This window comes from Diprion similis, chromosome 8 (assembly GCF_021155765.1).
Source record: "Diprion similis isolate iyDipSimi1 chromosome 8, iyDipSimi1.1, whole genome shotgun sequence".
Lineage (NCBI taxonomy): Eukaryota > Metazoa > Arthropoda > Insecta > Hymenoptera > Diprionidae > Diprion > Diprion similis.
The window spans coordinates 8554623-8580458 of NC_060112.1; the positions used below are offsets into that span (position 1 = coordinate 8554623).

At 38.9% G+C, this 25836-nt stretch overlaps 2 protein-coding genes across 3 annotated transcripts in view; one reads left to right on the forward strand and one right to left on the reverse strand.

Annotated features, from left to right (window-relative positions):
- Positions 1-15805: 15805 nt before the first annotated feature.
- Positions 15806-17359, forward strand: LOC124409861 (HIG1 domain family member 2A, mitochondrial). The gene is made up of 2 exons (XM_046887771.1): positions 15806-16063; positions 16151-17359. The coding sequence occupies exons 1-2, from the start codon at positions 15925-15927 to the stop codon at positions 16309-16311; spliced, it is 300 nt and encodes a 99-aa protein (XP_046743727.1). The 5' UTR covers positions 15806-15924; the 3' UTR covers positions 16312-17359.
- Positions 17360-18129: 770 nt separating this feature from the next.
- Positions 18130-25836, reverse strand: part of LOC124409856 (rhotekin-like) — a 66313-nt gene continuing 58606 nt past the window's right edge. For both annotated transcript variants that reach the window (XM_046887764.1, XM_046887763.1), the window contains exons 2-8: positions 21994-22184; positions 21015-21224; positions 20692-20871; positions 20044-20138; positions 19631-19845; positions 19269-19539; positions 18130-18815 (exon numbers count right to left, since the gene is read on the reverse strand). In XM_046887764.1, the coding sequence (XP_046743720.1) occupies positions 18610-18815; positions 19269-19539; positions 19631-19845; positions 20044-20138; positions 20692-20871; positions 21015-21224; positions 21994-22184 (1368 nt within the window). In that variant the 3' untranslated portion in view covers positions 18130-18609. The remainder of the gene's footprint in view (positions 18816-19268; positions 19540-19630; positions 19846-20043; positions 20139-20691; positions 20872-21014; positions 21225-21993; positions 22185-25836) is intronic.

Below are 25836 nucleotides of genomic sequence, written 5' to 3' on the forward strand. Positions count from 1 at the left end.
GGTTCCAATTAGCCAAAAAACGGTCATACAAAACAATTCAGAGACCAGAAATTTTCGGCTCCAAAAATCGCAAAAAAAAGCAAGGCTAACCCCTTTGGATTTTTGACGAAAATTTCGACGACTTTGAAAAGAGCTGCAATTAATTTTTGAGGGCGCTATTCCGACGTAATTTTGCGAGAGAAATCGATTGAGCGCAGTCCCAATACGCTGCGAGCAACGGATCAAAAGTTACAGCCAAAAAACTGCAGATTTCCATCGCCGTTTCTCTGCTGTTGGTCCTACGCTTTTTTTAATGTGTTTTTTGAGTTCCTGGGGTCCCAATTAGCCAGGAAACGGTCATACAAAACAATTCAGAAACCAGAAATTTTCGGCTCCAAAAATCGCAAAAAAAGCAAGGCTAACCCCTTTGGATTTTTGACGAAAATTTCGACGACTTTGAAAAGTGCTGCAATTAATTTTTGAGGGCGCTATTCCGACGTAATTTTGAGAGAGAAATCGATTGAGCGCAGTCCCAATACGCTGCGAGCAACGGATCAAAAGTTACAGCCAAAAAACTGCAGATTTCCATCGCCGTTTCTCTGCTGTTGGTCCTACGCTTTTTTCAATGTGTTTTTTGAGTTCCTGGGGTTCCAATTAGCCAGAAAACGGTCATACAAAACAATTCAGAGACCAGAAATTTTCGGCTCCAAAAATCGCAAAAAAAGCAAGGCTAACCCCTTTGGATTTTTAACGAAAATTTTGACGACTTTGAAAAGTGCTGTAATTAATTTTTAAGGGCGCCATTCCGACGTAATTTTGCGAGAGAAATCGATTGAGCGCAGTCCCAATACGCTGCGAGCAACGGATCAAAAGTTACAGCCAAAAAACTGCAGATTTCCATCGTCGTTTCTCTGCTGTTGGTCCTACGCTTTTTTTAATGTGTTTTTTGAGTTCCTGGGGTTCCAATTAGCCAAAAAACGGTCATACAAAACAATTCAGAGACCAGAAATTTTCGGCTCCAAAAATCGAACAAAAAGCAAGGCTAACCCCTTTGGATTTTTGACGAAAATTTCGACGACTTTGAAGAGTGCTGCAATTAATTTTTGAGGGCGCTATTCCGACGTAATTTTGCGAGAGAAATCGATTGAGCGAAGTCCCAATACGCTGCGAGCAACGGATCAAAAGTTACAGCCAAAAAACTGCAGATTTCCATCGTCGTTTCTCTGCTGTTGGTCCTACGCTTTTTTTAATGTGTTTTTCGAGTTTCTGGGGTTCCAATTAGCCAAGAAACGGTCATACAAAACAATTCGGAGACCAGAAATTTTCGGCTCCGCAAATCGCAAAAAAAGCAAGGCTAACCCCTTTGGATTTTTGAAGAAAATTTCGACGACTTTGAAAAGTGCTGCAATTAATTTTTGAGGGCGCTATTCCGACGTAATTTTGCGAGAGAAATCGATTGAGCGCAGTCCCAATACGCTGCGAGCAACGGATCAAAAGTTACAGCCGAAAAACTGCAGATTTCCATCGTCGTTTCTCTGCTGTTGGTCCTACGCTTTTTTTAATGTGTTTTTTGAGTTCCTGGGGTCCCAATTAGCCAGGAAACGGTCATACAAAACAATTCAGAGACCAGAAATTTTCGGCTCCAAAAATCGCAAAAAAAGCAAGGCTAACCCCTTTGGATTTTTGACGAAGATTTCGACGACTTTGAAAAGTGCTGCAATTAATTTTTGAGAGCGCTATTCCGACGTAATTTTAAGAGAGAAATCGATTGAGCGCAGTCCCAATACGCTGCGAGCAACGGATCAAAAGTTACAGCCAAAAAACTGCAGATTTCCATCGCCGTTTCTCTGCTGTTGGTCCTACGCTTTTTTCAATGTGTTTTTTGAGTTCCTGGGGTTCCAATTAGCCAGAAAACGGTCATACAAAACAATTCAGAGACCAGAAATTTTCGGCTCCAAAAATCGAAAAAAAAGCAAGGCTAACCCCTTTGGATTTTTAACGAAAATTTCGACGACTTTGAAAAGTGCTGTAATTAATTTTTAAGGGCGCTATTCCGACGTAATTTTGCGAGAGAAATCGATTGAGCGCAGTCCCAATACGCTGCGAGCAACGGATCAAAAGTTACAGCCGAAGAACTGCAGATTTCCATCGTCGTTTCTCTGCTGTTGGTCCTACGCTTTTTTTAATGTGTTTTTTGAGTTCCTGGGGTTCCAATTAGCCAAGAAACGGTCATACAAAACAATTCGGAGACCAGAAATTTTCGGCTCCAAAAATCGCAAAAAAAGCAAGGCTAACCCCTTTGGATTTTTGACGAAAATTTCGACGACTTTGAAAAGTGCTGCAATCAATTTTTGAGGGCACTATTCCGACGTAATTTTGCGAGAGAAATCCATTGAGCGCAGTCCCAATACGCTGCGAGCAACGGATCAAAAGTTACAGCCGAAAAACTGCAGATTTCCATCGTCGTTTCTCTGCTGTTGGTCCTCCGCGTTTTTTAATGTGTTTTTTGAGTTCCTGGGGTTCCAATTAGCCAAGAAACGGTCATACAAAACAATTCGGAGACCAGAAATTTTCGGCTCCAAAAATCGCAAAAAAAGCAAGGCTAACCCCTTTGGATTTTTGACGAAAATTTCGACGACTTTGAAAAGTGCTGTAATTAATTTTTAAGGGCGCTATTCCGACGTAATTTTGCGAGAGAAATCGATTAAGCGCAGTCCCAATACGCTGCGAGCAACGGATCAAAAGTTACAGCCGAAAAACTGCAGATTTCCATCGTCGTTTCTCTGCTGTTGGTCCTACGCTTTTTTTAATGTGTTTTTTGAGTTCCTGGAGTTTCAAGTAGCCAAAAAACGGTCATACAAAACAATTCAGAGACCAGAAATTTTCGGCTCCAAAAATCGCAAAAAAAAGCAAGGCTAACCCCTTTGGATTTTTGACGAAAATTTCGACGACTTTGAAAAGTGCTGCAATTAATTTTTGAGGGCGCTATTCCGACGTAATTTTGCGAGAGAAATCGATTGAGCGCAGTCCCAATACGCTCTGCGCAACGGATCAAAAGTTACAGCCAAAAAACTGCAGATTTCCATCGCCGTTTCTCTGCTGTTGGTCCTACGCTTTCTTTAATGTGTTTATTGAGTTCCTGGGGTCCCAATTAGCCAGGAAACGGTCATACAAAACAATTCAGAGACCAGAAATTTTCGGCTCCAAAAATCGCAAAAAAAGCAAGGCTAACCCCTTTGGATTTTGACGAAAATTTCGACGACTTTGAAAAGTGCTGTAATTAATTTTTAAGGGCGCTATTCCGACGTAATTTTGCGAGAGAAACCGATTGAGCGCAGTCCCAATACGCTGCGAGCAACGGATCAAAAGTTACAGCCGAAAAACTGCAGATTTCCATCGTCGTTTCTCTGCTGTTGGTCCTACGCTTTTTTTAATGTGTTTTTTGAGTTCCTGGGGTTCCAATTAGCCAAAAAACGGTCATACAAAACAATTCAGAGACCAGAAATTTTCGGCTCCAAAAATCGCAAAAAAAAGCAAGGCTAACCCCTTTGGATTTTTGACGAAAATTTCAACGACTTTGAAAAGAGCTGCAATTAATTTTTGAGGGCGCTATTCCGACGTAATTTTGCGAGAGAAATCGATTGAGCGCAGTCCCAATACGCTGCGAGCAACGGATCAAAAGTTACAGCCAAAAAACTGCAGATTTCCATCGCCGTTTCTCTGCTGTTGGTCCTACGCTTTTTTTAATGTGTTTTTTGAGTTCCTGGGGTCCCAATTAGCCAGAAAACGGTCATACAAAACTATTCAGAAACCAGAAATTTTCGGCTCCAAAAATCGCAAAAAAAGCAAGGCTAACCCCTTTGGATTTTTGACGAAAATTTCGACGACTTTGAAAAGTGCTGCAATTAATTTTTGAGGGCGCTATTCCGACGTAATTTTGAGAGAGAAATCGATTGAGCGCAGTCCCAATACGCTGCGAGCAACGGATCAAAAGTTACAGCCAAAAAACTGCAGATTTCCATCGCCGTTTCTCTGCTGTTGGTCCTACGCTTTTTTCAATGTGTTTTTTGAGTTCCTGGGGTTCCAATTAGCCAGAAAACGGTCATACAAAACAATTCAGAGACCAGAAATTTCCGGCTCCAAATATCGCAAAAAAAGCAAGGCTAACCCCTTTGGATTTTTAACGAAAATTTTGACGACTTTGAAAAGTGCTGTAATTAATTTTTAAGGGCGCCATTCCGACGTAATTTTGCGAGAGAAATCGATTGAGCGCAGTCCCAATACGCTGCGAGCAACGGATCAAAAGTTACAGCCAAAAAACTGCAGATTTCCATCGTCGTTTCTCTGCTGTTGGTCCTACGCTTTTTTTAATGTGTTTTTTGAGTTCCTGGGGTTCCAATTAGCCAAAAAACGGTCATACAAAACAATTCAGAGACCAGAAATTTTCGGCTCCAAAAATCGAACAAAAAGCAAGGCTAACCCCTTTGGATTTTTGACGAAAATTTCGACGACTTTGAAGAGTGCTGCAATTAATTTTTGAGGGCGCTATTCCGACGTAATTTTGCGAGAGAAATCGATTGAGCGAAGTCCCAATACGCTGCGAGCAACGGATCAAAAGTTACAGCCAAAAAACTGCAGATTTCCATCGTCGTTTCTCTGCTGTTGGTCCTACGCTTTTTTTAATGTGTTTTTCGAGTTTCTGGGGTTCCAATTAGCCAAGAAACGGTCATACAAAACAATTCGGAGACCAGAAATTTTCGGCTCCGCAAATCGCAAAAAAAGCAAGGCTAACCCCTTTGGATTTTTGAAGAAAATTTCGACGACTTTGAAAAGTGCTGCAATTAATTTTTGAGGGCGCTATTCCGACGTAATTTTGCGAGAGAAATCGATTGAGCGCAGTCCCAATACGCTGCGAGCAACGGATCAAAAGTTACAGCCAAAAAACTGCAGATTTCCATCGTCGTTTCTCTGCTGTTGGTCCTACGCTTTTTTCAATGTGTTTTTTGAGTTCCTGGGGTTCCAATTAGCCAAAAAACGGTCATACAAAACAATTCGGAGACCAGAAATTTTCGGCTTCAAAAATCGAACAAAAAGCAAGGCTAACCCCTTTGGATTTTTGACGAAAATTTCGACGACTATGAAAAGTGCTGCAATTAATTTTTGAGGGCGCTATTCCGACGTAATTTTGCGAGAGAAATCGATTGAGCGCAGTCCCAATACGCTGCGAGCAACGGATCAAAAGTTACAGCCAAAAAACTGCAGATTTCCATCGCCGTTTCTCTGCTGTTGGTCCTACGCTTTCTTTAATGTGTTTATTGAGTTCCTGGGGTCCCAATTAGCCAGGAAACGGTCATACAAAACAATTCAGGGACCAGAAATTTTCGGCTCCAAAAATCGCAAAAAAAGCAAGGCTAACCCCTTTGGATTTTGACGAAAATTTCGACGACTTTGAAAAGTGCTGTAATTAATTTTTAAGGGCGCTATTCCGACGTAATTTTGCGAGAGAAATCGATTGGGCGCAGTCCCAATACGCTGCGAGCAACGGATCAAAAGTTACAGCCGAAAAACTGCAGATTTCCATCGTCGTTTCTCTGCTGTTGGTCCTACGCTTTTTTTAATGTGTTTTTTGAGTTCCTGGGGTTCCAATTAGCCAAGAAACGGTCATACAAAACAATTCGGAGACCAGAAATTTTCGGCTCCAAAAATCGCAAAAAAAGCAAGGCTAACCCCTTTGGATTTTTGACGAAAATTTCGACGACTTTGAAAAGTGCTGTAATTAATTTTTAAGGGCGCTATTCCGACGTAATTTTGCGAGAGAAATCGATTGAGCGCAGTCCCAATACGCTGCGAGCAACGGATCAAAAGTTACAGCCGAAAAACTGCAGATTTCCATCGTCGTTTCTCTGCTGTTGGTCCTACGCTTTTTTTAATGTGTTTTTTGAGTTCCTGGAGTTCCAATTGGCCAAAAAACGGTCATACAAAACAATTCAGAGACCAGAAATTTTCGGCTCCAAAAATCGCAAAAAAAAGCAAGGCTAACCCCTTTGGATTTTTGACGAAAATTTCGACGACTTTGAAAAGTGCTGCAATTAATTTTTGAGGGCGCTATTCCGACGTAATTTTGCGAGAGAAATCGATTGAGCGCAGTCCCAATACGCTCTGCGCAACGGATCAAAAGTTACAGCCAAAAAACTGCAGATTTCCATCGCCGTTTCTCTGCTGTTGGTCCTACGCTTTCTTTAATGTGTTTATTGAGTTCCTGGGGTCCCAATTAGCCAGGAAACGGTCATACAAAACAATTCAGAGACCAGAAATTTTCGGCTCCAAAAATCGCAAAAAAAGCAAGGCTAACCCCTTTGGATTTTGACGAAAATTTCAACGACTTTGAAAAGTGCTGTAATTAATTTTTGAGGGCGCTATTCCGACGTAATTTTGCGAGAGAAATCGATTGAGCGCAGTCCCAATACGCTCTGCGCAACGGATCAAAAGTTACAGCCAAAAAACTGCAGATTTCGATCGCCGTTTCTCTGCTGTTGGTCCTACGCTTTCTTTAATGTGTTTATTGAGTTCCTGGGGTCCCAATTAGCCAGGAAACGGTCATACAAAACAATTCAGAGACCAGAAATTTTCGGCTCCAAAAATCGCAAAAAAAGCAAGGCTAACCCCTTTGGATTTTGACGAAAATTTCGACGACTTTGAAAAGTGCTGCAATTAATTTTTGAGGGCGCTATTCCGACGTAATTTTGCGAGAGAAATCGATTGAGCGCAGTCCCAATACGCTGCGAGCAACGGATCAAAAGTTACAGCCAAAAAACTGCAGATTTCCATCGCCGTTTCTCTGCTGTTGGTCCTACGCTTTTTTTAATGTGTTTTTTGAGTTCCTGGGGTTCCAATTAGCCAAAAAACGGTCATACAAAACAATTCAGAGACCAGAAATTTTCGGCTCCAAAAATCGAACAAAAAGCAAGGCTAACCCCTTTGGATTTTTGACGAAAATTTCGACGACTTTGAAGAGTGCTGCAATTAATTTTTGAGGGCGCTATTCCGACGTAATTTTGCGAGAGAAATCGATTGAGCGCAGTCCCAATACGCTGCGAGCAACGGATCAAAAGTTACAGCCAAAAAACTGCAGATTTCCATCGCCGTTTCTCTGCTGTTGGTCCTACGCTTTTTTTAATGTGTTTTTTGAGTTCCTGGGGTCCCAATTAGCCAGGAAACGGTCATACAAAACAATTCAGAGACCAGAAATTTTCGGCTCCAAAAATCGCAAAAAAAGCAAGGCTAACCCCTTTGGATTTTTGACGAAAATTTCGACGACTTTGAAAAGTGCTGCAATTAATTTTTGAGGGCGCTATTCCGACGTAATTTTGAGAGAGAAATCGATTGAGCGCAGTCCCACTACGCTGCGAGCAACGGATCAAAAGTTACAGCCAAAAAACTGCAGATTTCCATCGCCGTTTCTCTGCTGTTGGTCCTACGCTTTTTTCAATGTGTTTTTTGAGTTCCTGGGGTTCCAATTAGCCAGAAAACGGTCATACAAAACAATTCAGAGACCAGAAATTTTCGGCTCCAAAAATCGCAAAAAAAGCAAGGCTAACCCCTTTGGATTTTCAACGAAAATTTCGACGACTTTGAAAAGTGCTGTAATTAATTTTTAAGGGCGCTATTCCGACGTAATTTTGCGAGAGAAATCGATTGAGCGCAGTCCCAATACGCTGCGAGCAACGGATCAAAAGTTACAGCCAAAAAACTGCAGATTTCCATCGTCGTTTCTCTGCTGTTGGTCCTACGCTTTTTTTAATGTGTTTTTTGAGTTCCTGGGGTTCCAATTAGTCAAAAAACGGTCATACAAAACAATTCAGAGACCAGAAATTTTCGGCTCCAAAAATCGAACAAAAAGCAAGGCTAACCCCTTTGGATTTTTGACGAAAATTTCGACGACTTTGAAGTGTGCTGCAATTAATTTTTGAGGGCGCTATTCCGACGTAATTTTGCGAGAGAAATCGATTGAGCGAAGTCCCAATACGCTGCGAGCAACGGATCAAAAGTTACAGCCAAAAAACTGCAGATTTCCATCGTCGTTTCTCTGCTGTTGGTCCTACGCTTTTTTTAATGTGTTTTTCGAGTTTCTGGGGTTCCAATTAGCCAAGAAACGGTCATACAAAACAATTCGGAGACCAGAAATTTTCGGCTCCGAAAATCGCAAAAAAAGCAAGGCTAACCCCTTTGGATTTTTGAAGAAAATTTCGACGACTTTGAAAAGTGCTGCAATTAATTTTTGAGGGCGCTATTCCGACGTAATTTTGCGAGAGAAATCGATTGAGCGCAGTCCCAATACGCTGCGAGCAACGGATCAAAAGTTACAGCCAAAAAACTGCAGATTTCCATCGTCATTTCTCTGCTGTTGGTCCTACGCTTTTTTTAATGTGTTTTTTGAGTTCCTGGGGTTCCAATTAGCCAGGAAACGGTCATACAAAACAATTCAGAGACCAGAAATTTTCGGCTCCAAAAATCGAAAAAAAAGCAAGGCTAACCCCTTTGGATTTTTGACGAAAATTTCGACGACTTTGAAAAGTGCTGCAATTAATTTTTGAGGGCGCTATTCCGACGTAATTTTGCGAGAGAAATCGATTGAGCGCAGTCCCAATACGCTGCGAGCAACGGATCAAAAGTTACAGCCAAAAAACTGCAGATTTCCATCGCCGTTTCTCTGCTGTTGGTCCTACGCTTTCTTTAATGTGTTTATTGAGTTCCTGGGGTCCCAATTAGCCAGGAAACGGTCATACAAAACAATTCAGGGACCAGAAATTTTCGGCTCCAAAAATCGCAAAAAAAGCAAGGCTAACCCCTTTGGATTTTGACGAAAATTTCGACGACTTTGAAAAGTGCTGTAATTAATTTTTAAGGGCGCTATTCCGACGTAATTTTGCGAGAGAAATCGATTGGGCGCAGTCCCAATACGCTGCGAGCAACGGATCAAAAGTTACAGCCGAAAAACTGCAGATTTCCATCGTCGTTTCTCTGCTGTTGGTCCTACGCTTTTTTTAATGTGTTTTTTGAGTTCCTGGGGTTCCAATTAGCCAAGAAACGGTCATACAAAACAATTCGGAGACCAGAAATTTTCGGCTCCAAAAATCGCAAAAAAAGCAAGGCTAACCCCTTTGGATTTTTGACGAAAATTTCGACGACTTTGAAAAGTGCTGTAATTAATTTTTAAGGGCGCTATTCCGACGTAATTTTGCGAGAGAAATCGATTGAGCGCAGTCCCAATACGCTGCGAGCAACGGATCAAAAGTTACAGCCGAAAAACTGCAGATTTCCATCGTCGTTTCTCTGCTGTTGGTCCTACGCTTTTTTTAATGTGTTTTTTGAGTTCCTGGAGTTCCAATTAGCCAAAAAACGGTCATACAAAACAATTCAGAGACCAGAAATTTTCGGCTCCAAAAATCGCAAAAAAAAGCAAGGCTAACCCCTTTGGATTTTTGACGAAAATTTCGACGACTTTGAAAAGTGCTGCAATTAATTTTTGAGGGCGCTATTCCGACGTTATTTTGCGAGAGAAATCGATTGAGCGCAGTCCCAATACGCTGCGAGCAACGGATCAAAAGTTACAGCCAAAAAACTGCAGATTTCCATCGTAATTTCTCTGCTGTTGGTCCTACGCTTTTTTCAATGTGTTTTTTGAGTTCCTGGGGTTCCAATTAGCCAGGAAACGGTCATACAAAACAATTCAGAGACCAGAAATTTTCGGCTCAAAAAATCGCAAAAGAAGCAAGGCTAACCCCTTTGGATTTTTGACGAAAATTTCGACGACTTTGAAGAGTGCTGCAATTAATTTTTGAGGGCGCTATTCCGACGTAATTTTGCGAGAGAAATCGATTGAGCGCAGTCCCAATACGCTGCGAGCAACGGATCAAAAGTTACAGCCAAAAAACTGCAGATTTCCATCGTCGTTTCTCTGCTGTTGGTCCTACGCTATTTTTAATGTGTTTTCTGAGTTTCTGGGGTTCCAATTAGCCAAGAAACGGTCATACAAAACAATTCGGAGACCAGAAATTTTCGGCTTCGAAAATCGCAAAAAAAGCAAGGCTAACCCCTTTGGATTTTTGACGAAAATTTCGACGACTTTGAAAAGTGCTGCAATCAATTTTTGAGGGCACTATTTCGACGTAATTTTGCGAGAGAAATCGATTGAGCGCAGTCCCAATACGCTGCGAGCAACGGATCAAAAGTTACAGCCAAAAAACTGCAGATTTCCATCGCCGTTTCTCTGCTGTTGGTCCTACGCTTTTTTTAATGTGTTTTTTGAGTTCCTGGGGTCCCAATTGGCCAGGAAACGGTCATACAAAACAATTCAGAGACCAGAAATTTTCGGCTCCAAAAATCGAACAAAAAGCAAGGCTAACCCCTTTGGATTTTTGACGAAAATTTCGACGACTTTGAAAAGTGCTGCAATTAATTTTTGAGGGCGCTATTCCGACGTAATTTTGCGAGAGAAATCGATTGAGCGCAGTCCCAATACGCTGCGAGCAACGGATCAAAAGTTACAGCCAAAAAACTGCAGATTTCCATCGCCGTTTCTCTGCTGTTGGTCCTACGCTTTTTTTAATGTGTTTTTTGAGTTCCTGGGGTCCCAATTAGCCAGGAAACGGTCATACAAAACAATTCAGAGACCAGAAATTTTCGGCTCCAAAAATCGCAAAAAAAGCAAGGCTAACCCCTTTGGATTTTTGACGAAAATTTCGACGACTTTGAAAAGTGCTGCAATTAATTTTTGAGGGCGCTATTCCGACGTAATTTTGCGAGAGAAATCGATTGAGCGCAGTCCCAATACGCTCTGCGCAACGGATCAAAAGTTACAGCCAAAAAACTGCAGATTTCCATCGCCGTTTCTCTGCTGTTGGTCCTACGCTTTCTTTCATGTGTTTATTGAGTTCCTGGGGTCCCAATTAGCCAGGAAACGGTCATACAAAACAATTCAGAGACCAGAAATTTTCAGCTCCAAAAATCGCAAAAAAAAGCAAGGCTAACCCCTTTGGATTTTTGACGAAAATTTCGACGACTTTGAAAAGTGCTGTAATTAATTTTCGAGGGCGCTATTCCGACGTAATTTTGCGAGAGAAATCGATTGAGCGCAGTCCCAATACGCTGCGAGCAACGGATCAAAAGTTACAGCCAAAAAACTGCAGATTTCCATCGTCGTTTCTCTGCTGTTGGTCCTACGCTTTTTTCAATGTGTTTTTTGAGTTCCTGGGGTTCCAATTAGCCAAAAAACGGTCATACAAAACAATTCGGAGACCAGAAATTTTCGGCTTCAAAAATCGAACAAAAAGCAAGGCTAACCCCTTTGGATTTTTGACGAAAATTTCGACGACTTTGAAGAGTGCTGCAATTAATTTTTGAGGGCGCTATTCCGACGTAATTTTGCGAGAGAAATCGATTGAGCGCAGTCCCAATACGCTGCGAGCAACGGATCAAAAGCTACAGCCAAAAAACTGCAGATTTCCATCGTCGTTTCTCTGCTGTTGGTCCTACGCTTTTTTTAATGTGTCTTTCGAGTTTCTGGGGTTCCAATTAGCCAAGAAACGGTCATACAAAACAATTCGGAGACCAGAAATTTCCGGCTCCGAAAATCGCAAAAAAAGCAAGGCTAACCACTTTGGATTTTTGACGAAAATTTCGACGACTTTGAAAAGTGCTGCAATCAATTTTTGAGGGCACTATTTCGACGTAATTTCGCGAGAGAAATCGATTGAGCGCAGTCCCAATACGCTGCGAGCAACGGATCAAAAGTTACAGCCAAAAAACTGCAGATTTCCATCGCCGTTTCTCTGCTGTTGGTCCTACGCTTTTTTTAATGTGTTTTTTGAGTTCCTGGGGTTTCAATTAGCCAGGAAACGGTCATACAAAACAATTCAGAGACCAGAAATTTTCGGCTCCAAAAATCGAAAAAAAAGCAAGGCTGACCCCTTTGGATTTTTGACGAAAATTTCGACGACTTTGAAAAGTGCTGCAATTAATTCTTGAGGGCGCTATTCCGACGTTATTTTGCGAGAGAAATCGATTGAGCGCAGTCCCAATACGCTGCGAGCAACGGATCAAAAGTTACAGCCAAAAAACTGCAGATTTCCATCGCCGTTTCTCTGCTGTTGGTCCTACGCTTTTTTTAATGTGTTCTTTGAGTTCCTGGGGTTTCAATTAGCCAGGAAACGGTCATACAAAACAATTCAGAGACCAGAAATTTTCGGCTCCAAAAATCGAAAAAAAAGCAAGGCTGACCCCTTTGGATTTTTGACGAAAATTTCGACGACTTCGAAAAGTGCTGCAATTAATTCTTGAGGGCGCTATTCCGACGTTATTTTGCGAGAGAAATCGATTGAGCGCAGTCCCAATACGCTGCGAGCAACGGATCAAAAGTTACAGCCAAAAAACTGCAGATTTCCATCGTCATTCCTCTGCTGTTGGTCCTACGCTTTTTTCAATGTGTTTTTTGAATTCCTGGGGTTCCAATTAGCCAGGAAACGGTCATACAAAACAATTCAGAGACCAGAAATTTTCGGCTCAAAAAATCGCAAAAAAAGCAAGGCTAACCCCTTTGGATTTTTGACGAAAATTTCGACGACTTTGAAGAGTGCTGCAATTAATTTTTGAGGGCGCTATTCCGACGTAATTTTGCGAGAGAAATCGATTGAGCGCAGTCCCAATACGCTGCGAGCAACGGATCAAAAGTTACAGCCAAAAAACTGCAGATTTCCATCGTCGTTTCTCTGCTGTTGGTCCTACGCTTTTTTTAATGTGTTTTTTGAGTTTCTGGGGTTCCAATTAGCCAAGAAACGGTCATACAAAACAATTCGGAGACCAGAAATTTTCGGCTTCGAAAATCGCAAAAAAAGCAAGGCTAACCCCTTTGGATTTTTGACGAAAATTTCGACGACTTTGAAAAGTGCTGCAATTAATTTTTGAGGGCGCTATTCCGACGTAATTTTGCGAGAGAAATCGATTGAGCGCAGTCCCAATACGCTGCGAGCAACAGATCAAAAGTTACAGCCAAAAAACTGCAGATTTCCATCGCCGTTTCTCTGCTGTTGGTCCTACGCTTTTTTCAATGTGTTTTTTGAGTTCCTGGGGTTCCAATTAGCCAGAAAACGGTCATACAAAACAATTCAGAGACCAGAAATTTTCGGCTCCAAAAATCGCAAAAAAAGCAAGGCTAACCCCTTTGGATTTTTGACGAAAATTTCGACGACTTTGAAAAGTGCTGTAATTAATTTCTAAGGGCGCTATTCCGACGTAATTTTGCGAGAGAAATCGATTGAGCGCAGTCCCAATACGCTGCGAGCAACGGATCAAAAGTTACAGCCAAAAAACTGCAGATTTCCATCGTCGTTTCTCTGCTGTTGGTCCTACGCTTTTTTTAATGTGTTTTTTGAGTTCCTGGGGTTCCAATTAGCCAGGAAACGGTCATACAAAACAATTCAGAGACCAGAAATTTTCGGCTCCAAAAATCGAAAAAAAAAGCAAGGCTAACCCCTTTGGATATTTGACGAAAATTTCGACGACTTTGAAAAGTGCTGCAATTAAATTTTGAGGGCGCTATTCCGACGTAATTTTGCGAGAGAAATCGATTGAGCGCAGTCCCGATACGCTGCGAGCAACGGATCAAAAGTTACAGCCAAAAAACTGCAGATTTCCATCGTCATTTCTCTGCTGTTGGTCCTACGCTTTTTTTAATGTGTTTTTTGAGTTCCTGGGGTTCCAATTAGCCAGGAAACGGTCATACAAAACAATTCAGAGACCAGAAATTTTCGGCTCCAAAAATCGAACAAAAAGCAAGGCTAACCCCTTTGGATTTTTGACGAAAATTTCGACGACTTTGAAAAGTACTGCAATTAATTTTTGAGGGCGCTATTCCGACGTAATTTTGCGAGAGAAATCGATTGAGCGCAGTCCCAATACGCTGCGAGCAACGGATCAAAAGTTACAGCCAAAAAACTGCAGATTTCCATCGTCATTTCTCTGCTGTTGGTCCTACGCTTTTTTTAATGTGTTTTTTGAGTTCCTGGGGTTCCAATTAGCCAGGAAACGGTCATACAAAACAATTCAGAGACCAGAAATTTTCGGCTCCAAAAATCGAAAAAAAAGCAAGGCTAACCCCTTTGGATTTTTGACGAAAATTTCGACGACTTTGAAAAGTACTGCAATTAATTTTTGAGGGCGCTATTCCGACGTAATTTTGCGAGAGAAATCGATTGAGCGCAGTCCCAATACGCTGCGACTAACGGAATAAAACCCACACAATACTTACTCTAACTTTGCACTGGATCTTGAGAACAAAAGGGAAGGAAAATGATTAATCTATCACTATGAAGTTTTCTTTGCTGTTCTCCTATAGTGTATTCAATAATCCCTCATTCTAGTACAAGCGTTCAGGCATCAGAGTAGAGTACTTCAACAAATTGTCTCATAGCATAAACCGACAGATAGAAAGAATGTGTAGCAAAACATAAGTGTAATATACATTATCTCAAGCAGAAAATGAACAATATTACAAAGATAGTTATTATCCTAGTTCGCATGTTTATTCCAACATCTGGCCTGCACGCAGGTATAATGTATCTCTGTAGCATACCTCATGTATGATAGTATTAGCACTATTTCATGTTATCTGTACCAAAATGAATAAATAAACGAATTTTTTAACACTCATCGTATTTTGTCAGTTGTTTGTCCTAACATATTATACATGACTCCTCATGCTATCATTCGTATCCAATCAGACTAGAACGAGCCGTTCTAATCGATAATTCATTTGACTGAGAATCAAATATTTTGGCACTCTGTTAATTCAAACTTGTAAAGTTAAAAAACATATACGCGCATCTTACAGTTAGAAATCTCAATGCTTTTTAATATTCATGCACTGAACTCTTCATTGAAGAAGCGATGCGAAAATAGTTTGGATGCGTTGATGTTTCTATACCTCAAGAAATCAATCAGAGCAAGTTTATCTTCACCTCACTCTTCAGCCTCTGTAGAAAGAATACTTCCGCAGTTGATTCCAATGTAGACGAAGGTGAGGTATCGACTCGACGCGTCGACACCTGCGATGCAATTTTGCACACCAAGGGATTATTGAACACGTCGACGTGCTTGGATGGGCAACCATCGTCGACATTGCAAGCAAAACAGCCAAACATATAGAAATAATTTACACATGTTATGTCACATATTCAAACGCTATGTTACATATTATGTCAACATATTCTAAAAGTCGAGGAGACTACAAACTATTTGCCCTCATTTGTTGTGATACTATTTGTATTCTGTAGTAATTATATTACTGCGTAGAATACGAGAAATACATTAACATATTAATTTGAATCGTGTTTGTCATCAAATATTTGAATAATTTGTGCTTTTTGCATTTTATTGAACCATTGTTGTGTTTTTTCGGGTTTGTATGGGTTGTCTCGAAATTACTTACAAAATTAAAGACTTATTTCAGAGTACATACAAAAGATGCTCCGTGATTAATAATCGAAATTTTGAGGAAATGTCAACTGTTCGGGAAAAATTAAATGAAATAACAGTTATTCTCAACGTATTTCAGATTTTCCATTTATTTTTATTAAGTAATGAAATTTTTTTATGGATGTTATAAATTTATGCGAGAATCTTGTCTGTTCGTAGTCGGTAATTTACTGCTGGAAACTTTCAGTACGGAGAGCCTCCAATCTGGTACATTTCATATTCTTGGGTAGTGCGAAGTAAAATTTTAGACTGGCAACACTGTCTATCCGTGACCGTGACCATAACACTAGCCTAACCTAAAACCTCTAAATCGGGGTGCGTTCAAGTCATCTTTCGTATTTTGATTTAAGGGAAAGGGGTTGTCAGTATAGTTGAAGCGTGTAAACTAGGTCTGAATATTCCGTGAGAATAATTATGTCGGTTCCAAATGAAAATTTATCCGAGCTGGATTGGGTGAAGCTACGCGAAGACATGGACAACGTCGCTCGCGGGCCTGAGACATTCATGCAGAAATTTAATCGGAAATTCAAAGAAGACCCTCTGGTACCGATTGGTATTTGTTTGACATACTTTATTAAATATTTTACAGATACCCTTAAGTTTCAGAATTATTTCTCAATGCTACTCACAACATTTTCAGGCTGTTTCTTGACAACCGCAGCTCTATCCTACGGACTCTACTGCTTTCAAACAGGGAATCGTCAAATGTCACAGTATATGATGCGAGCCCGTGTTGCAGCCCAGACTTTCACCATCATTGCATTTGTACTTGGGATGGGTGCAGCCGCCAATAAGAAATAAAGACCGGCTGACTTGTATATTGTGCGGAGTTAGTTGCGTCACAATAAGATAGTAATCTCTACGCATTTTTTGGAGTTGTATTACCTACACATTTGCAATGATATTTTGCGAGCACGAGATAAGTTACTAATTGTAAATCATTATTTAAACCATGTATATTGTAAAAATAAAACAAATTTTTGTTTTCATAAATCAATATTTAAAAATAGGTATATAGTATGTAATTCCTATAGGTTTATGACAGCCTATTTGCTTTCCAAGGACATATTTTGTTGGTTGACTGTCATCATCTAAGGTTTGATTTGTATTTTACTATCTGCTTTTAATATTGTATATGTAATTACATGTACTTTTTAAATCTTTAATACCAATAATGAGGTAGCAGAATAAAATTATTGGCACGCCTTTTCTTTGATAATTAATAAAAACTAATATTTATAAATACTCTGCTTTATTACAATTGCATTATACACATATTACTAAATCATAGATGTAATTTTATTCAGATTGTAATTATAGTGATACAGTGTACTTCTCAATTAATTGCAATCTTTTCTACGCTACACATACACACTACCGTAATGGCGATGAAAAATTACGTACAAAAAGGTCCTAGTATCAATATCGGAGAAAATTTTTATTTATAATGTATACGTACTAGCATTCAAGGAAACTAGAAGGAAAACCATATTGTGTTATTACATTTCAAAAATTGCAAGACAAATCCCCCCAACTGTATCATAAAATCATAGTTTTGAATCGTTATTTTTTTCTTACAGGTATGCCACTTGAAGCAATATTTTTCACACATCGTGGAAATAAACAGTTATGTATATAATTTTACTGTAGAAAAGATTAAGAAAAGGGAAAAAAACGAAATGGAGCTCTTTTTCATATACGATGTATAATATGGCAGCTTGATACGATTACATAATATACTATAAACTAATGAGTTGAGTTGTACAGACGAATATAATGACTCTCATTTTGCATGTTTCGTATATATTACTGAATAGTACTTTACGCGGTAATTAAACGGTTGTAAATTAAATGCTCTAAAAATAATTTGACAACAATAAGTAAATACCAATGCTGTGAAATAGTGGAACAAACCTTTAAAAAGAGATGACTGTACCACCCCGCTCTTCTTTCTAAATGAATCTGATTTTCAGCTCTATATGAGAGATGACCGATGAGTATGATCAACTATATTTTCCTCTGTACTTTCTTTAGCAATAAAATTAACGAAACTTATTGCATCATCATCACAACTTTGCGAAACACCTACAAAACTTTGTCCTGTATCTCTAACAACTTGATTTGTCAAAAAGAAAAACACAACAAAAAGAAACAAAAGAAAAAAAAATAGAAAAAAGTTTACCATCATCATTCATCTTTTGTCCAAGTCATACTATAAATTGATGAATTTTTTTTTTTTTTTTTTTTGAAGGGCACTTCGTAATTGGACCACTTAGTTACAATTCATACTGAAATACTAGTTATTTGTATGACAATTTAATTTATTATTAGATCAAATGCTGATACCTTCTTCGCGATGCTCGCCCAATGCAAATAAACGCGCAGTTTATTTGTGCGAAACTGAAGACGAGGTGTGAAAAAGTAAAAAAATGTTTGTACCTACATTATGCATACACACATTATACATACCTATGTAGAAAACAATATCATACTGTACTTTTCAGACATTTTTTATATTAATAATCTCGATATTTTTGTGTATTTCTTTTTAAAGAAATATTACTGAGTATTGATTACAAAATCCGTCTCCTGCAACGAGATTGTCCTCTCGTACATTAAATAACGGACGAATAATATGTGCATTTTAATTATTTGTTTTTACGTTTTGAAATATTATCATATCTTTCAATATGCCTCGGAGGTGCAATGTCTATGATAATCAAAAATTGACTACAGCCTTTCATGTGTTGAACACAACAGCAATTACTTTATATGCTGCGAAATGAACGACTTATATTGCCGTGGTTATGCTACATAATTTAAAAATTATTTCTTTCGATTCTTATTCACATTACGCATAGTCAAGTAAGAAAGATATATAGAACAATCAAACGAACAACAAGGTTCGCGTCCCCGTGGAAAGGTCAATTTCAGTGAACTAGACCAGGGCAAAATGTCTTTGACCGAAATCGAAAGATTTTTCTTAATTAATCGTGACTTCCGTGCTCCAAGTATTTCTCATCCAAAAAGTGAAAAGGATTATCTTACACGGTTACTCGAATGTAGAAAAGTTGAAAGGTCGATACAATTATCACATGTTTAATCGTGACTTTTGTTTGAGAATGGCCAATGTGATCGCAGGGTCGCGCTGCCTGATTTTCTGGCCCCACTGGTACTTAATGATCGCGAACGAAGGCTTGGAGGGCTGCTTGTTGAACTGCAACTGCTCAAACTGGTGCTAGGAGTCAGCCCAAAAATCTCGTGGACAGTTGGTCGTGTCGCTGCGTAATCTGTTTCAACAGATTCTATGGAAGAGGAGAAAAAACTCGTAAATTCTTAAATGTAAAGACAAGTTCATACTTAGAATTTATGGCGATGCCAATAACCAATATTGCAGGATTTCGGATCATTCTTGAGTGTAGCGATAAAATAAAAGTTGTTTATGGGGTCAACGACTCCATGTTATTCGGTAAAATGTAATCTGAATTGCATAAATGCAGACGGATTCGAAATATCCCATAGTATCAAAATCCATACAAAATTTAATTAGTTTGATTGCCATGTAACTGACTTTGCAAGCAAGCTATTTCAGATTTCAATCGATTTCTATGGCAAGCGCGATTTATTATTAATTTCAAATTGTTAAATGTCACAAGAAAAGTCTATTTTTTTACTGGATTCAGTTCAATTTCAGAGGAAGTGGGAAACGAGTATAGTATCGGCTCAAGTCTTCATTGAATAGGCGAAACCAAACGTACCGATCAATGGCGTTTCGTCGTAAAGGGATCCCTGACGCTTGTTGCTGATGAATGAATTTCTAGCACTTTCTATAGATGGAACATCTTGGATAGTTTCAGCGGCATGCCTCCACCTCAAATGATCCTTTGCATGAGCTACGAGTTGCCTCAACCATTTCTGTGCCTCGTCAGCAGTTTCTAATCTTAAAGTCGTTATTTTTTCAGACCCCTCAATCGTATTGCTGATTCGTAGCTCTCTGGATGAAGACTTTGACCGTTGAATTAACGTTTCCTGGAGGAAAATTGGAGGATGATTATTTAATAAACATGAATAATGTCAAATAAAAATTTCTTCTGGACATTTTCATATTTTCAAGATTTACCCTGTTGATCGGCACGATGCTGAATGGACTTTGCTCCTCGTCAGCGAGTTTTCGCGAGTCCCAAGCCTGAAGTGTAAATCTTTGGATTCTTGCCCAGCAGGTTTGTCCGTCAAGGATGATGCTGCCACTGCATGCTTCTTTGGTAACACATTCCGGTTGCGCAGCCAGCCGGCAGCAGAAGTGCCCGAAGAGCGGCAATGAGTGATTTTTATTTTCTGAAATAAATAAAAAAATTAATTTTCTGAATTAAAGTACCACGTGACGATAGCTAGGATGGGAAGTATATACTAATTGGTTTTCCAAGTTTGTTAATTATTGACACTTCAATTGACACTTGATAAATTGTCAACTTCAATACTATTTTATAACAATCCATAATAGTATAATGGCAAAAATGATTACTAGTCTCTTACCTAAGTTGTTTAGAATAAGGTCGTGCGTGTGTATGTTGTCATCTGTGTCGTCTAGAGTCAATCTTGCAGATGCCATTAATTCAAAATGTGGTCCACTGAAATAGGAAAACATTCTTGTTAGTGGTATTTCACCAAACCACCATTCTGTGCTGATTGAACGCAGATGAACTCTTGAACAATTATACTTCATAATTTCTAATAAGGCTTCCTATTTTTATCTTTTTGATAACGTCTCGAAGATTCACAGAATTACGTAAACCTCTTCACTGCCCTAAGAACTCCACAAAAGACCATGGAAACTTTATAAAAATTCGACATTTTTTCGATTGCCTATATTATAGATACAAAAAATCAGATTAAGAAGATGTCCATCTTTACCGATCGTGTTGAATGTCACTTATTTCGACTATTACCTTATCGTAGGAATTCACATTTTCTGGCCTTCTTTTAGCATGAACCTAAAAAAGTGTTTGGATATTTTTGTTAAGCATTGCACTCTGTGTAATTGCGCAGACTGCGGCATTTTCACATCAGTGATGCGTAGGCTTTGATAATATTAAATAAGAGTGACATTTTACTCGATCGGTAAAGACTAACTGTAGCATCATTTTAAATGCGTTTCATGTAATCATCATCTATCAAACTTACATTTCTCCAGAGTTTAATTCATCCCTAAGAGAGGCAGCGAGTCTTTTTCCAACTGTTCGGGAAATGGAAGAGTGAATGGACCGTTTGATTCTACGGGGCGTGCTTGCGATGCTCAAATCCTCCTGCAATATGTGGCTGTATATCTCCAGCGTGACCTCGAATTCGGCTGGCACGTTGTTGCTAATGAAGTATAAAACAGGAATTATAACCAGCCATCGGCGGCACATTGTACGAACGTCGGTACAACAAATCGACGCCACTCATAAATGTAAAGGAACGAAACCACTCCATAGAAACGAGGAAAAAGAAGCAAATATACTCACAAGATAAGTACATCGGGGAAGGTTACATCGGTAAGTGCCCTGTCTACCGGACAAAGCAAGGCCGTATCGTGGATTTCGGTCCCAACGCGTGCCAGGCAGAATACAGCGAATCGTCGATAATCACCCCGGTTCTTGAAGTGATCTGAATCCCTCCACATCAATGGTATTCGGAGGTCCGACAGTGAGACTCTTGCCGCACTTACGGGTAAACTGCACACATCGATGTTATATATTGGTTCAACGTCGTGTCATCATTCTACATATTTATTGCTTAATATTATTGAAATTGCGAAACGATAGGTATATTGAAATTCAAAGATTCCTATTAGGGCTGAAGCCTGTGCGATTAATCGGTTAATCGGCCTTTCCAATTAATCGTTTCTTCGAATATTCGATTATTTATTGTTACTATTAATCGATTATTCGCACAGTACTAGTTTTTATTAAAGCGTTATTTAAACTTATTTAGCTCATGCTTTGGTCACTTGAAAAGATTATTAAAATGAATGTTATCATGGAAAGTATTCACAAGAAAAATAATTATTATTATCAACATTACGTATAAACGCTAAGAAGCATAGTTATTTTTCGCATATATGTAAGTATAATTGTAATTTACGACAATTGTGATTACATATACAACAATGAACGGCTTATAGATGTAGTAAAAAAAAAAAAAAAAAGTTTTCCTCCACATAAGATTCGGTATAAACATTCCAACTAAAAGCCTTGCATGCTTCGGAGCGAAACTCGATGTGAAGTCTTGCAAAGTATAATTTTTACCGTACATTTCATTCAAGTTTTCTCAAAATAGTGGTGAGAAAAATTTTTAAAAGAAAACCAACGAACCAACTCGAGTCGACCGAAACATAATATTTTCAGCTATTCAGCACAAAGATTATGGACGATGGAAAAATTTAATCGAAAAAGAAAAGAATGGCGTTAAGCGGGAGATTATCGTCTATAACGGAATATTCACCTAGGCTTGTTAGATGATTCTTTTTTACGTCGTTGAAGCTCCGCCATGTAGGCTGACATGCGTTCGTTAGATGTGAGCAGGGCTCTGGCGGCTTCCAGGCTTTGAGCGCGATGTCGAGCCGCTGCCAAAAGCCTTGCTGATCCTTCTCGCATTTTGATCTCGACTTCGATCTTCTGCTCGAGATCATATTCCTGCAACATTAGGTAAAAAATCAAATTACATTTACCGAACGAAATAAATTGCCCGAATTACTCAAGCATCGAGTATTCAAGATTACACTCGTACTGGTGCAGGTATGCGTACATCAATAATTGCGTAACACGAAGTATAGTGAAAGTGTACGCAATTACATAAGGACAAAAACGCGAGTGCGAAATTACGATACGAGATATTTAGGTCGAGCCGATTAGGAAAACTGTGTCAAATGATCCCTGACCCATTTTGTCCGGCTAACTCTGGATGTCCCGGTAATACAGGATTTTTTATGCAATTTGAGCCAATTTTATCGACTGCCTATTGAAGGTTTTTTCGTGATTCGCCAGATTCCACAGTTTCGTAATTTTCATTCCATACGTTTTTTAATATAAGTTTTTTTGCTGCCTAAAAATGCAATCTTTCAATGCAGTATATTTTCTGAATACGATGTAGTGGAAATTTGCATATTCCTTATACATTGATTGTTAGAATAGGTATACATGCAAATAACTTCGCCAGTATTAATATTCTCAGAGTAGGTTATACTTTTTCCTGGATTTTTCAACTCGATACTAGATTTTTATACTAACATAGCCCATATTTTTAGCGAGTTCTCTTAAGTGCTAGCCGGAAAGAATAACTCGCAAGTCTTTACTAACGTAAATAAGCCGTTGTTTCCTCTCTAAACTCAATACCGCAAATATCCGTAAGGAGTTAGGAGAAATTCAGAGATCGCTCGTCCAAGAAGACGACTCAGAATTTCTGAATTGCACAAAAAACAAACATTATCATAATTATATGAGTTTCTGTTTTTTGTTTTCAATTTTCGCACTGCAAATCTCTGGGGATTGTTTTTTCATCGCTATATAACCATCGATTACTTTTTTCGGATCGTCTTCCAGACAGTTCGTGGTGGATGGTAGGATGAAAACATTTAAATCTGCGTCGCAATCCACGTCGACACGCGGCTACACACGTGCCAATGCCTACATACCTACACATGTATAGATATACAGATATACCACAAATTCCTCACATTCGCGCATCTGCTGGGTTTTCCCTTTGACTGATGCACCGCGTACGCAATCGCCTTCCATTACCGCGCATGTTCACTAAAAATTTGTCTTCGATTACTTCTGCAGTAAATGAAATTTCTCTAAATCCGTTAAGTGGTTGAAAAAAGGGAATTATCTCAGATTCTCGAGAAAGTTAATATTGTCGTTGTATTTAAAGATATATCGGGAATAGCCTATAATGAGTTCCTTAGAATAAGAAAAAAAAAAACTAACGATTTTGTAAATTATACCCTTATTTTTGAATTGTAAAATAAAGTAAAATTAATGTTCGAATATATTCTACAGTATACGTAGAATTGTCTGAATGGCCTATATAGGCCAGTAACTATTATACCCATTCTGTGATCCATGAAAATATAACACTTGATGTATAACTAAACATGTAAATATTCACAAACGCCAACGTGATGTAAACATTTACGGTTGCTTTAATAAAAACTTTATTAGACTGATAATTGTCTAATCATTTCTTTCCTTTCCTTGCGGAACATGTTTTTTCTTCTATCATCAGTCTAATTAAAATCTTCATCTCAATTTGTGGGCATTCAAAACATGTTTTTTTTTTTGCACTGATTTGTCTACAACTAGATTCTCAGGGGTTCTTCAATCGGCTTGCCGATTCCAATATTCTGACTTTAATTGGTTCCAATTTGATATGAGACAATAATACTAAAATAAAAACCAAAACGTGGCGTTAAATGAAAAGAAAAGTAAGTATACGAATTTTTTTTTTTTCAAATAAAACAAATCGATCATTTGACATACATAACAATTTTAGACTGGAGCGAACATTTATTGTAATTATTCCAAGGCTTGGAAGATTCTGAGAAAAATCCAATGTAATACCGTTTAAAGTGTAACGAATATGTCTCTGAATTTTCCAGCTTTAAATCTACGTTACAATTTAGTCAAACTCATAGAAAATTACAGAAAAGTGTGTTAATGGCACCTTGTTTGCTGCAATTAGGTTTTTTACAGACACATTAGTGTTCCAGGAATCGGATTGTGTAAAAGGAGAATAACAACTGAATTTTAAGTGCTCATTTACCGTATATTTTCGTAACTGTTAATCTGAATAGAAAATATTTGATGGCAAAGAAAAATCCTCTATAACATATACGTATTCACCTATAAACCTTAGACCATTTATTATCGCCCAGTGTAAATTATAACGGTTGATCGAACGTTCAATCGATTGAAAAGTCAAGTTAAACTGAGTGTGAAGAGAACTGAAGAAGATATATATCGGATGTACCGGTGTGTTCAAGAATATTATTATGCTCACCGTCTGGTTCAAAGCAGCAGCCAAAAGACGCATCTTGGATATTCCAAAAATACCTGGACGCAAAGAGCGTGATGTTCCTCAGCTGCAGAGTAGAGATAAACGAGATCCGGTGGCGATAACGGAGCGAAAAATGTATGACGAGTAACAATGGTAATAGTGATTAAAGAGAAGAGGAGTTATAAAGACTTTTCGATTTCTTATAATCGTCCGGAAACGACGTCGCCGACGAGGAGTCACTCTGGTGTTGCAGTGTGACTAATCCGATCGACTTCCTGCGGCAAACTGTTTGCTCTGGTTCTCGCCTCGCCGCCGTACGAGCCGCGAGTGTATATAGTTTGAAATTATAGACGAAAGAAAGAGAGGAAAGAGAGGAAAGAGGAAGAGGAAAGAATCCAACACTTTTCAGAATTGAATTGTAAAAAAATGTCCAGCACGCACTTTCGCGTGGCATGCAAAAAATCGTCTCGGGTCGCTGATATTCGCGTATTGTGGGTGTACCTGATAATGCAGGTATTGCTGCATACTGTCGCACGATGCACGATGTGTGTAATAAGCAAAATCTAAAATTAAAACCAACCGTGTTGCAAATTATTTATAACTTTACTAGGATAGGTTTAATCAAATTTGATACATATTTTCTTTACCGACAAACTTACGACGTGACGTCGAATCGCACGCTTGGAAGTTGTGCAATTTTTCACATCTTGCATATCTCTGTTCAACAGTCAATCAACGTAAGAATAAAGAGGCCGGTGACATCGAACTAACTGGCAGATATCTGCGATATCTTTTCGCCATGAGATTAGCTGTCAACTTTTTAGTCCAAAAAGGATATGAAATTTGATTTTATCAACCGACTGTAGATTTTCGTCTTGATACTTGACACGTACTCGACTGTATAATACCTTTATCGAGCAACTTGTCAATGGATCAATCATCTTTTATTTAAGAGGATGCTATAGTCTGTCTTTACCAACCGTATTGTTCGTCACTTATTTTTACTATCATCAAAGCTTGCGTATGACTGACAGAAAAATACCGCAGCCAGAATAAGAATACGTACCCAATAAAGGTTTTGTTTTACCCAACGATAATACTAGGATATGGAATTCCTGTAATTGAATTACCTGGCGTTGTTTTGGCATCAACCACTTTTCACATCAGTGCTGCGTAGGCTTTGATAACAGTCAAAATACCCAAGTGATATTTTTCTCGGTCGGTAACGATTGACTGTGCAGATTTCTCTCAACCTTACCGAAAACATGAAAAATGACAGTGTAAATAAAT